The following is a 14,216-nucleotide window of genomic DNA, read 5'->3' on the forward strand; positions in this document are numbered from 1 at the left end:
CCCGCAGACACGGCGCCACGGCAGCAACAGACGCCGCACAGCACCACACCAGTGTGAACAAGATGCTACAGTTCACTTACCATGCTCTCCCAGTCAGACTGGGAGGCTGCCAGGAAAGAAAAGGCCCATGTGTAGCTAACTACTACTTATATAGGGTTGGGCTGAGGGGGTGGGGAAGAGTGCAGACAACATGTTCAAATCTACATATTCTGAAATCTCTTTAATGAATTGGTTCAGAAGAGGCCAGGTGGGCTAATTGGGGATCTAGTTTCATGAGCACCGCTCTCCTTCTTTCTTTGCAAAAGGCTTGACTTATATTCCAGAAGATACACATGGCCCTTTGTGCCCAACCCGAGTGTGGGAATGTTAATAGGGTTGCCGGAATTAATGGCTTCCTCAGACAAGTCTAAAATTTTAGGGATAGGGCCTAGGAAGTCTAAGATTTTATCTTGACATAGCTTAAAGCTGCGATCTATGCTCTTTTTTGGGATTTTTACCCGATTTTTGGAGGTATTTTATCAAACTAGGGTCAAGCTCGGGTGCTTGAGCAGCATTTAAAGATAAAGTAGGCCTTGGGCATTCAGCTCTTAATTTATTTCGGGATTTATTATCTAGGACTCTTCTTTATGCAAAAACGTATAGATCGTTCAACTTGAGGGTTGGGTGCCCACTCTCCAGATCGAGGATGGTTGATATGGCAGAGGTAAAAAAAAAAAAAAAAAAAAAAAAAAAAAAAAAAAAAAAAAAAAAGGGACACCCTGGCTATCTAGAATGCTGGACTCCAAAACAGAAGAGTCATCAAAATTTGTATCATCTCCCTCAGTTTCCTCTGGAAAATAAGAGGGGTCATCAAAATCGGAATTTTCAGAATTATCAGTATCAATGTAACCTCTGTCCTCTGTATGAATAGGTTGTTTATGATGGCAAGAGGCTTTCTTAATCCGTAACATCAATTTGCTCCTCACAGGTAGAGGGTCCTGGATGCAACATATAGGCATCTGAGTCATGGCTGCCAGTAGGAAGCAAGCAGTCATTATTTTCCTGACCTTCATCACTATAAAAAGAGTCTTTTTTGTTTTACATAAGGAAGGTCGTCATTGCTGATAGGACTCTTTTTAGAGAGGCTCTTTATGGAGGATTGATGTGTTTTTTCAGCGACCATTTGAGAAACCGTCATGCGACAGATTTAGCCATAGATTCGTGCATAGTAGTCATAGCACTATTTATTGTGAATTGTACAGATCTAGAGACAGACTGGTCTACCAGTTCTTGGATTTGGTGTCCAGCTAAGAAAACACCTTGTGTCTGTTCAGAAGACATATTGGTAAGATAATGTAAATATATATATGTATATATCTGTAATATATATATATATATATATATATATATATATATATATATATATATATGAATAGTATTTATAGCAATTAGTTATAGAATATATAGATATTTATCTAATAATTATAATTAATAGGATATAATTTAGTAGAAAATATTAGTATTATTATCCCTAATTACTCTATGTATTATAATAGGGTACTGAGGTAAAATATATTTCAATTCTCAAAATATTATATATATTAGTGTCTTGAGTACACTAGTTGCCATTCTATGGCAGGAAAATACAAAAAGAATCAGTGACTTAGGCAAGGAGCCGAGACAGAGTTGTGACAGGGAGCTGACAAGCAACAGGACCGCTCTGACAGGATGAAAGCTGCATCTGTCAGAGCGGGAGGCGGGTGCGGCACAGCTGATCACCAACTGGCCAATTCACGCGAGAAGTGAGAACAAAACGCTGCGTACCACAAGATGGAGGACGGAGCGCGCAGACTGCTGACTCTGATACCGGAGGTAGTGGGGACAGAGAAAAAACAGCAGCACAAGTAATAAATACACTGCTCAAAAAAATAAACGGAACACTAAGATAACACATCCTAGATCTGAATGAATTAACTAATCGTATGAAATACTTTTGTCTTTACATGTTGAATGTGCTGACAACAAAATCACACAAATTATCAATGGAAATCAAATTTATCAACCCATGTAGGTCTGGATATGGAGTCACACTCAAAATCTAAGTGGAAAACCACACTTAAGGCTGAACCAACTTTGGCCTCCACGTGCCCATATGACCTCCCTACAACGCCTGGGCATACTCCTGGAAAGTCTGTGGTGCAACGTAGCGTTGGTGAATGGAGCGAGACATGATGTCCCAGATGTGCTCAATCGGATACAGGTCTGGGGAACGGGCGGGCCAGTCCATAGCATCAATGCCTTCCTCTTGCAGGAACTGCTGACACACGCCAGCCACAAGGTCTAGCATTGTCTTGCATTAGGAGGAACCCGTGGGCCAACTGCACCAGCATATGGTCTCACAAGGGGTCTGAGGATCTTTGCAGTCAGGCTACCTCTGGCAAGCACATGGAGTGCTGTGCGGCCCCCCCAAAGAACCGCCACCCCACACTATTACTGACCCACTGCCAAACCGGTCATGCTGGAGGATGTTGCAGGCAGCAGAACATTCTCCACGGCATTTCCAGACTCTGTCACGTGCTCAGTGTTAACCTGCTTTCATCTGTGAAGAGCACAGGGCTTCAGTGGCGAATTTTCCAATCTTGGTATTCTCAGCCAAATACCAAACATCCTGCACGGTGTTGGGCCGTAAGCACAACCCTCACCTGTGGATGTCTGGCCCTCATACCACCCTCATTGAGTCTGTTTCTGACCTTTTCAGAGAACACATGCTCATTTTGCAGGGCTCTGGCAGTGCTCCTCCTTGCACAAAGGCGGAGGTAGCGGTCCTGCTGCTGGGTTGTTGCCCTCCTCCACATCTCCTGATGGCACCTCCATGCTCTGGACACTACACTGATAGACACAGAAAACCTTCTTGCCACAGCTCGCATTGATGTGCCATCCTGGATGAGCTGAACTACCTGAGCCACTAGTGTGGGTTGTAGACTCAGTCTCATGCTACCACAAGAGTGAAAGCACCGCCAGCATTCAAAAGTGACCAAAACATCAGCCAGGAAGCATAGGAACTGAGAAGTGGTCTGTGGTCAGCACCTGCAGAACCACCCCTTTATTGGGAGTGTCTTGCTAATTGCCTATAATTTCCACCTGTTGTCTGTTCCATTTGCACAACAGCATGTGAAATTGATTGTCAATCAATTGCTTCCTGAGTGGACAGTGTGATTTCACAGAAGTATGATTGACTTGGAGTTACATTGTGTTAAGTGTTCCCTTAATTTTCTTTGAGCAGTGTATTTTATTTGCCACAATGCCTTTGTTCTGACTGATAACGACATATAGTGGTCAGTCTAAGTACTGTCATGTGATTTTTCAAATGACTGCACATGCCCCACTTTGACATGATGATCTGACATGTCATTTCCGGCGAAGCCTCCCATGCTGGTATGGATGCAAGGTTGATTGATGCACACAGGTGATTATCATTGTATTATCTATTCATGATGTATATATGGCACACTCCCAATCAACCCTGAGGAAGCTGCTTTGTTAGGTGGTGAACGCGTGGGATGCTTCTTTCCCCCCTATGGGTGGTTGTGCCGTTGCCCCAATGATCTTATCCCATGATGTTGTATGTGGCTCTCTTTTTCTTTTGTGCAATTTATTACTGTTATCTTTGCTTCCCACTAGTCTTTGGTAACTACTATGTTCCATCCATATTAGGATATACAGTATGCATTATTGAATGATCTGTTGGATTTTCTGGCTAGTGTGGTCTTTTATGTTGGTACATCCTTTATAGAGGCTACGTTTATTTTGTACTCATTATACAATTTGATATATATGTGGATTAATATTATGTAGTCATTATATATATATATATATATATATATATATATATATATATATATATATATATATATATATAATATTAGTGTTATTTTAGGGACTTTTGGCCTATTATGGTGTGTTTTTATGGTGTGTTGAGTGTAGTAGCCTTCATATTTCAGGCCTCCACTATTTTTAAATGTATTGTGCCTTCTTGTGTCTAATAAAAACTGTTTATATCTTTCTATACATTTGGGTTGTGTGCAATAATTCATGACTGCTGGCTTTTTCTGCCTTTACATTTATTGTTTCCATTATAGCAGTCTATTGCACCCCCTTTCTCATTGACATTTTGCTGTACCCATTCACAATTTGGTATACGTATTTAATACTTAAATCAGCTCACCCGCTGTATCCCTTATCCTGTGGGAATACCCCTTAACTAAAACACACACACACACACACTTCATTGTAGAAATTGTATCAAAACACTTAAAGAAACAGTTCTAGAAGAAATCCTAGTAATATGAAGGGGGGAGGATAAACTATGTTGGTGTAATGTCATTTGGTGTAATGTCTTTTTAAAAGCCTACAAATCTGTTAAAAAAAATTAATTACCACTTACCTGCAACATATCTTTTTTTTACCACTTGCATTACCTGGGGAATGAGTTACCTTTTCACTCTACAAAAATGCAGATGAAAACCCACAAAAAATTTGCTTTATGTGAACCTGGAAAACTAAAGCGCATTATGCCAGTGAGCATTTCACGAAGTACCACTCTCTAAAATTTGACCAAACATTAGTCCAGGATCACACAGGACAGTTTCAGCATAATTCTTTTTTTTAGTTTTATTAGTGTGGCTTACAAAAGATTTATCGACAGTATTGTCAGATGGGAGATTGCCGGTTGATCAAGTGGCTAATAAAGAAAAAGCAATCTTTCTTCATAATTTTTCTGTCTGGTTGAGAATATATGCTCATTCTATAATTTAAGGATCTAGTTTCATTAGAAAAGACAAGTTAAGTTAAGTTGAAATCTGCTAGAAAATACACAGCGTCACATGATGAAACAGCAATGGAGAGCGACCAGATTCAGTAGAGATAATGTGAGCTTCTCTGAGACAGAAGTTTACATAGAGTAAGTAGAAATGAGAACACGTTATACATAGAAATGAATACAGTCAGCTGTACCCGCAGGTATACCAGTAGAATAAGGCTGGGTAAGTGGTATTATCGTCACATATTTCTTGGCACAGAATACTTGTATGAAGTCCTCCTTCATTGTTGCATACAGTGATATTAATTGACCTTTACAGACAAAGATGAATAAATATAGAACATAACAGAGGGTGCATAGTCTGCTCAAGTTCTCCTTTTACCATTTCAGCTTCTGTCCTTTTTTCCTTAGTTTTCAGCTAGGTGCATCCAATAAACAGACAGCACACAAAGAGCCGCAGCTAAGCCCCATGGGGCCAACTCAATGCAGACAAGGGCAGGCGACAGCATCCACAGAGACCTGCACGGAAGGCAATTTGCTGTCATAATGAAACAATCCAAAATAAAGTGCCGGTAGCTCCAATGCTTGAAGCAAGACACCTCTCTCTTCACAGTCCAAAGGTGTAAATTACACCATAAAGTACAAGAGATATGGCTTCCCAGGATCCAGGGTTACATGAATACAGGTTCAGTTGAACAGAATAGAGTCTGGATCTTGATTGGCCATTTGTGCTATGTGCTTGAGAACATCCTTCTTTGTTATAATGCCCAATAATCTCCTAGAAAGAAAAGGAAACACCCATTAAAATATGACAAATACTATTCTATCATGTAATGTGTAGCACACTCCAGTAGAAAAACCATTTTACCATAATACAGATAAAGTTGAGTAACTTTGTAAATATGATGATTTACTTAACTTGTACTCCTGAGTTAAAGGGGTACTCCAAACATCTTATCCCCTATTAAAAGGATAGGGGATAAGATGTTAGATTGCAGGGGTCCAGTCGCTGGGGACCCCCGTGTTCTCCGGGCTGGCAACAGCGGCATCCAGAACACTGGAGCGTGGAGCTCCAGTGTTTGTGACGTCACGCCATGCCATGCCCCCTCCATTCCAGTCTGTGGTGACCCACGGGTGTATGGCGGGACCACGGTTGTAGTGGTGGTATCAGATGGTACTAACCCCGGGGGCAAGATGTTGTTAACCCCTAGTGTTAGTGACGCCAGTGTGGTTTTAAGGTTCCGGAACACCACATGCCCTGCTTCTCGGCTCCTCCCAGCAGGATATACCCACCCACAGGCACCTGAGCTAATCAGTTTAGTCCCAGAGCAGTAAGAGAGGACCGACAGGTAAAGAAAAAACAGTAACTGTCTGAGGAAACCACAGAGTAAAAATGATCTGAAACCACCCTCGGACAGGTAACCAAACCAGGAAACCAGAACAAATGGGTGGGTGCTGTGTCCCCCAATGGATCCTCCAAGAAAGATTTTACGGTAAGCATAAAAATCTACTTTTCTCGATCGGCTCCATTGGGGGACACCAAAGCAGTCCCCGGGGTGGGAATTTTTTTTTTTTAGGAAACTTAGGTGGAAGGCTTGACCAGAGCCGCCTGCAACACCTTGCGGCCAAGACCAGCATTAGCAGATGCAAAGGTATGTACCTGGTAAAACTTTGTAAACGTGTGTAAGGACGACCAGGTGGCCACCTTACAAATTTGCAAGGCCGAAGCCCTGTTGTTGAGAGCCCAGGAGACCCCGACAGAACTAGTGGAATGAGCAGAGACCCTGAAAGGAGGAGTCTTCCCCTTGCAGCGGTAAGCTTCCCAAATGGCAGAACGGATCCGCCGTGAAAAGGTCGCCTTCGAAGCAGGAAGCCCCTTACGATGACCCTCTGTAAGCACAAAAAAGGAGTCACTCTGGCAAAATGAAGAAGTGACTGGAAGGTAAATCTGAACAGCCTGTACCATACCAAGACCATATAGCAAACATTCCCTGTAATGAGATGGAGCAGGACAAAAGGATGGAAGAACAAGGTCCTCAGTTAGGTGAAAGGCGGAGACCACTTTAGGCAAAAAGTATGGGACCGGACGAAAAACAACCTTGCCCTGGTGCAAGAACAGGTAGGGAGAACGGCAGGAGAGAGCTGCCAGCTCCGAAACTCTCCTCATGGAAGTTACCACAATGAGGAAGGCCCCCTTCCAGGAAAGGATACGAAGAGGAACATCCCGTAGAGGTTCGAAGGGAGTACCCTGTAGGGCATGGAGAACCAAATTTAGATCCCAAGGTGGAGTAGGGGATCTGTAAGGCAGAGCCGCACGAGCAACACCCTGCAGAAAAGTCCAGATGTGAGGGTCGGACGTCAGGCAACACTGAAAGAGGGTGGAGAGAGCCGAAACTTGTCCCTTAAGGGAACTAAAAGTCAAGCATTGTTCCTGCACCCACCGTAAAAAGGAAAGATATTGTGGGAGAGAGAACGTAACAGGAGAAAAGGAGCGAGATTCACAAAAATAACACCGCCAAGTACGGTGGTAAATCCTCACAGAGGAAGGTTTGCGCGCCTTGATCATAGTGCAAACTACTTGGGGAGAGAACCTCCTGGTTCTTAGAACCGCGGTCTCAACCGCCATGCCATCAAATGCAGTGACTGTAAATTGGGTTGGCAAAGGGAACCCTGAGAGAGCAGGTCGAGACAAACTGGGAGGTGCAGTGGCACGTCGTCCACTAGACGAACCACATCAGCGTACCATGCCCGCCTAGGCCAGTCCAGAGCAAGGAGAATGGCGGGAACGCCCTCCGCTTTGAGCATCCTCAGGACCCTGGGAAGGAGAGAAAGCGGAAGGAAGCGAAAGGGGAGGGCGAGGTGAGACCAGGGAAGCACCAGGGCGTCCACGGCTAGGGCCAAGGGATCCTGGGACTTTGCCACAAAGCGAGGAACTTTCTGATTGTGGCGGGACGCAAACAGGTCCACATCCGGGGAGCCCCAGAGGTTTCAGATTTCTGCAAACACTTCTGGATGAAGAGACCACTCACCGGGGTCGGCTGATGAACAGCTGAGAAAGTCTGCCTCCCAATTTTTCACCCCTGGCATGTGAATCGCCGAGATTGAGGGAACGCTGAGCTCCGCCCAGAGAAGGATCTTGGGAGACCTCGGCCATCGCTGCTGAGCTGCAAGTGCCACCCTAGCGATTGGCATACGCCACAGTTGTGGAGCTGTCCGACTGGAGACTAACAGAACGGTCTTGGAGAAGGTGCTCCCAATGGCGGGGGGGGGGCCTGGACCGTCCGGTCCCTAAAGACTCCTCCCCAACCGCTGAGACTGGCATCAAGATGACTTGCCAGTGAAGGGGCAGAAAGGATCACCCCTGATGAAGAAGAAGGGACCGAAGCCACCACAAGAGGGACTGGCAAGTCCTAGAAGGAAGAATTATCCTGTGATCGAGGGATAGAGGAGACTTGTCCCACTGGGACAGAAGAGAAATTTGAAGAGGGCGATAATGAAACTGGGCGAAAGGAACGGCTTCCATGTCCACCACCATCCGACCCAGGACTTCTATGCAGAACCGAATGGGAACCGGAACAGGACACCGGAGAATCCAAACTCCTGATAATAGATCCAGGCGCTTTTCCAGCGGAAGTGGAATCCAGGCGATCACCGTGTCGTACTGGAATCCGAGGAAGATTAGGGAATTACGAACACACCCCGAACCCGCAGGATGGCAATCACTGCCGCCAGGACCTTGGTGAAGACCCTTGGAGCCATGGCTAGACCAAATGGAAAAGGCCACAAGCTGAAAATGGCCCTCTTGAACTGCGAAGAGAAGAGATCGCTGGAAAAATGGGGATGTGGAGGTAGGAGTCTCGGATATCCACAGGAGGACAGAAACTCCCCTTGATCCATGGATGCCACTACAGAACGGGAGACTCCATACGAATATGATGGAGGAGAAGGTGACAGTTGAGGAGTTTAAGATCCAAGATCGGGCGGACGGAACCCCCTTTCTTGGGAACCACAAACAGGTTCGAATAGAAGCCCGAAAAACGCTCCTTGGGAAGAACTGGGACAATCACTACCTGAGCGAGAAGGGTTCGAGGTGTGACTAGAAAGGCCACTGCCAAGGAAGTGGAACGGGGTGGGGGGCGGTAATGAAAAAAGCGATCCCTTGGAAAAGTAGTAAACTCGATCAGATAGCCGATGGAAACAACATCTCGGACCCAAGAGTCCTGCACGTTGGCAGACCAAATGTCCCGGAAAAGGGACAAATACTCTCCCACCCAAGAATAATCTTCAGGTGGGGGCGTCCCTTCAGGCAGAGGGAGGCTTACGGATGCCCGACTTGGCCGGGAAACGTCCGGAACGGTTATCTGATTTCCAGGAAGAACGGGTCTTGAAAGAAGGAGCCTTCTTATCCTGTGAGGGTGCCGGTCTGGTCACCCTACTTGAGCCATAGGACCAAAAGGACTTGAAGGAGGTTGACTTCCTTTGGGAGTTGGTACGGCGAGACTTATTCTGTGGTAATAAGGAGCTCTTACCTCCAGTACACCTCTGAGATAATCTCATCTAGATGTTTTCCAAAAAGTCGAAACCCAGTAAAAGGAAGCTCCGTGAGAGATTTCTTGGAAGCGGCATCAGCGTCCAAGGCCTTGAGCCACATGGAACGATAAAGTGCCACTAGATTACCTGTGGCAAAAGCCGTACAACGGGCAGACTGCAAGGAAGCAGAGCACAAGTAGTCTCCAGCATTGCAGAGTTGAAGAGCAAGATCAGCTAAGTCTTCCGAAGGGGCCCCGGACAAAATGCCCTAGCGGAGTTGAGAAGCACAGACAGAAAGGGCTTTTGACACCCAAGCAGAAGCGAAGGTAGGAAATGAAGATGAACCTGCTGCTTCAAAGGCGAATTTTGCCAGATTTTCAATCCTCTAGTCCGCCGGGTCTTTAAAAGATGCTGCATCCGCCAAAGGCAGAATAGTCGCCTTTAACATGCGGGAAACCGGAGGATCCACGGTTGGTGGGAGATGTCCATCTTGCAATGAGGTCCTGGGCAAAAGGAAACCTTCTTAGTCCTTTGAAAGCGCTTGTCTGGATGCTTCCATGCTGTTTCCATTAAGAGGTCAAATTCAGCAGGAGAGCTGAAAACCTTAGGAGGGGAACAGGAGCAGTGAAATGAAAACTTCTGGAGCTGGGTCCAAAGTTCCTGGGCCCTCTAGGTTAAAGGTGTCCCTGATGGCTGAGACTAAGTTGTCTACCACGTCAGACATGCCAGTTTGGTCCTCTGAGTCAGAGGCAGAACCTGACACCTTATCTTCCAGTTCCCCAGGAGAGTGGGAGCGGGTGGAGGCAGCCTTGGATGAAGGCGAAACGGACGTGGTACGCAGAACTGGAGACCTAGGGCAGTGACCAGGAGAGCGACTCTGAGATCAGGTGCACTTCCGGAAAACCATGAGGAGAGCGCCTGTCCCAAGTTCCGGAGAGGAAACCAAGGAGAACACCACTTTAGAGATCGCCCAAAACGTATGATATGGAGAATGGGAAGTTTGCAGTAAAGAACACCTCTCCAATGCAGTCATCACAGACCGGGAAACCAGCGCCAGTTCGGAAAACGACATAGAGGGAGGAAAGCCATTCTGGGGGAGAGCAGAGCCCGCAAGTTCTGGCAAAACATCCTGGGAAGAAGGACCAGGGGGGGCCGGGGCGCGCAGTGGTGAAGGCAGGACAGGTGGGTTCCGCAGAACCACCAGGCATTTTAGTTTTGCAACCCACACAAGCATAACAAGTGACCAGGGCTGCAGTGACCTGACCCCCCAGTGCGCGCGGTGAAGAGCCATTGCAAGGATCCCCGCCGAAATGCTGGCTGGCGGGGAGTGGGCAGAGCTAAGTGCTGTGAGAGGACAGCGGCCATTATGAAAGCCCCTGTGCTTCGGCAACTTCAACTTAAGTGCGTCCAGGGGAGAGAAAAAGCTGCAGGCCGTGCGCAGGCAGCGCAGCCGACAGCTAACGGAATCCCCGGCTTTCCGGTCACCTTCCACGTGGAGGCGGCCGAAGCGAAAGTAAAATGCTGGTCACAGCACTGGACCAGTAGGGCTGTAAAAATGAATAATGTGAAACAAAGCCTACACCACTGATTATGTCCCCTCCATCAGAATAAAGAGGAGTGGGCCCAAAACGAGGGGGCTACAGAGGTTGAGAATCCAGATAAAAGAGGCGAAAATTCCCACCCAGGAGGCCCCAAGTATAAGGGGCTCCCCAAGCAAGGACCCAGGCATAATAGATTGAAAGCAGTGGTGGGAAAGTAGAGAGGAGGGAGGGATATACTCACCCTGTAATCAGCCATACTCACCTAAGAGGTCTTCAGCCACCTGCATCACATCAGACTGAGACACTGGAACGAGCAGGGAAGATAGGGGGACCTGGACCCAAGGTGCAACCCCAGGCAATGGCTGTTGGCGGTAAGGGGTTAACAATGCATACTTTATGCTTCGTGCCCCTTAGCCGCATATGGGGGAACAGGTAGCGCCGTGGGGGACCTAAAAACAGGGAAAGAAAAAGGAGAAAAGAACCTAAAACAGGCCCTAACTATTAAATCGAAAAGAAGACCAGGTCTCGAGAGCTCCAGACCTGTGCCTGCCTCCTACTGACACTATGCTAAAATTGATTAGCTCAGGTGCCTGTTGGTGGATATTTCCTGCTGGGAAAGGCCGACTTTTCTTCTTGCCTAGTGTCAAGCCTCCTAGTAGCAGCAGCATATACCCACGGTTTCAGTATCCCCCAATGGAGCCGATCGAGAATAAAACTTTTAATATAGTGTTCCTTGTGTAATAAGCAGAAACTTTCCCATTCACTTGCTTTTAAAATTATCAACATAAATATGTTTAAAATGTAAGAGAAAAAATGGCCACTAGGTGGCTCTGTTCTGTTCCCTGCCACAATTAATACAGTGAGTTCGGTCTCCTTCCGGCCTGGCAGGAGTCCGAACCCAGGAAGTGTTTCTTTGCACTGAGCTTGATTGACAGCTGCACAGAAAGTAAAAGCTCCACAGATTCTCACAGAAAGCCACACAGACTGACAGGTGAAGGAGAGCCTCACTGAAATCAGCACAGACTGAAACATGCACAGAGCCTGAGGTCTTCTATTCATCACAGTGGTGCCACCATGTTAGGGCGGAAGTGGTCCCCCAGTAGGCTTCAGTGCCGTCATCTGTACTTTTTATCGATACCACATTTGCATATATAAAACTTTTAGATAATTTTTTATAATTTTTTTTTTTAAATAAAATGTGACAAAAAAAAAGCATTCACCGTACGGGATCATTAACATTATATTTTGATAGTTCGGACATTTACGCATGCACTGATACCAAATATGTTTATAAAAAAAAATGTTTTACGCTTTTTGGGGATAATATGGGAAAAACTGCCAATTTTTATTTTTATTGGGGGAGGGGATTTTTCACTTTTTTATTTTTACATTTTTCTACTTTTTCTTTTATTTACACTTTTTATGTCCCCATAGGGACTATCTATTGCAATCATTTGATTGCTATTAATGTTCAGTGCTATGCATAGGACATAGCACCTATCAGTATTATCGGTGATCTTCTGCCAGTCTGCTCGATCTCAGACCAGAGCAGAAGACCCCGGGAGACGGCCGGAGCAAGGTGAGGGGACCTCCGGCCGCCATGCTGAATGATCGGATCGCCACGGCAGCGCTGCGGGCGATCCGATCATCCTTTCAAAGAACCGCACTGCCGCAGATACCGTGATCTGTATTGCTCACGGCATCTGAGGGGTTAATGGCTGACATCCGCGCGATCGCGGATGTAGGCCATTACCGGCGGGTCCCCGGCTGCTGCTAGCAGCCAGAAGCTGCCATGTAGGACGCAAGCACCGTTCTGATGCTCGCGGTCATACACAGGACGTAAATGTACGCCCTGGTGCGGGAAGTACCGCCAAACCAGGACGTACATTTACGTCAGTGGTCGTTAAGGTGTTAAAGAAATCTCCAACTAATTTAACAAAATTAGTATGTTTGAAATTGCCCTATTTTGACCACCTATAACTTTCTCATTTTTCTGTATAAGAGGTGGTATGAGGGTATAATTTTTGCGCCATGATCTGTAGTTTTTATCGGTACTTTTGCTTAGGTTTAACTTTTTATAAAAAATAAAATTATTTTATTTTGGAACAAAATGTGACAAAAAAGCAGCAATTTTGGACTTAATATTTTTTTTTTTTTACGTTTACGCCGTTCACCATATGGGATAATAAACAATCTATTTTTATAGTTCAGACATTTACGAACGATACCGAATAGGTTTATTAGTTTCTTTTTTTACGCTTTTTTGGGGGTGATCTTCTGCTCTATATTGTTCCTAACCATTGGTGAGACACTGCCTTTTTCACCCTATCAGTTGGGGTCACTGGTAAACTACATTCTGTCCATGTAACCGCTTAAGGACTCAGGATTTTTCCATTTTTGCACTTTCATTTTTTCATCCTCACCTTCTAAAAATCATAACGCTTTCAGTTTTCCACCAACAGACCTATATGGGGCTTGTTTTATGCACTACCAATTTACTTTGTAATGACATCAATGATTTCACCACACAATCTACAGCGAAACCCAAAAAAAAAAAATTTAATAAATTGACGCCATTTTGAAATTTTTATTGGCTTTTGTTTCTACGCAGTGCATTTTTCAGTAAAAAGAAATCTTTATTCTGTAGGTCCAAATGATACCCAAATTATATAGATTTAATTTTGTTTTACTTCTGTTAAAAAATTATAACTTTGTGCATAAAAATTAGTACATTTAAATGTCCTCCTATGACCACTATAACTTTTTTATTTTTCCGTATACGGGGATTTGTGAGGGCTCTTTTTTTGCGACGTGATCTGTAGTTTTTATCGGTACCTTTTCTGTTTTGATGGGACTTTTTGATCGCTTTTTATATATTTTTTTTAGGGTATACACAATGGACTTTGGTAATTTTTTATGTATACGCCATTGACTGTGCTGTTTAGTTAACATTTTTTATTTTTTTTAGTTCATACATTTACTCACGCAGCGGTACCACATATGTTTATGTCTATTTTTATTTATTTTTTATGGAAAAGGGAGGTGATTCACAATTATTAGGGAAGGAGATAATTCACATTCATTAACTTTTTATTAATTTTTTTATTTTTTTTTACTTTATTTGACACCATTTTATAGTTCCTATAGGGGACTAATACATGCAATGCTTGGATTGCATACACTGTTCAATGCTATGCCATAGTATAGCATTGATCAGTGTTATATGTGCTTGATTGCTCCAGCCTACCATGGCTTTCTGGAGCATCGAGGCAATGATCGGACGGCGAGGAGGCAGGTAAAGGCCCTCCCACCGCCCTCTCAGCTGCTTGGGACACAGCAGTTTTACC

The 14,216-nt window shown here is 44.9% G+C and overlaps 1 protein-coding gene across 4 annotated transcripts in view; it reads right to left on the minus strand.

Annotated features, from left to right (window-relative positions):
- Positions 1-4,635: 4,635 nt before the first annotated feature.
- CLCN5 (chloride voltage-gated channel 5) overlaps positions 4,636-14,216 on the minus strand; it is a 96,187-nt gene continuing 86,606 nt past the window's right edge. For all 4 annotated transcript variants that reach the window (XM_056538272.1, XM_056538273.1, XM_056538275.1 and 1 more), the window contains one exon: positions 4,636-5,576. In XM_056538272.1, the coding sequence (XP_056394247.1) occupies positions 5,486-5,576 (91 nt within the window). In that variant the 3' untranslated portion in view covers positions 4,636-5,485. The remainder of the gene's footprint in view (positions 5,577-14,216) is intronic.

Source organism: Hyla sarda, chromosome 9 (assembly GCF_029499605.1).
Source record: "Hyla sarda isolate aHylSar1 chromosome 9, aHylSar1.hap1, whole genome shotgun sequence".
Classification (NCBI taxonomy): Eukaryota; Metazoa; Chordata; class Amphibia; order Anura; family Hylidae; genus Hyla; species Hyla sarda.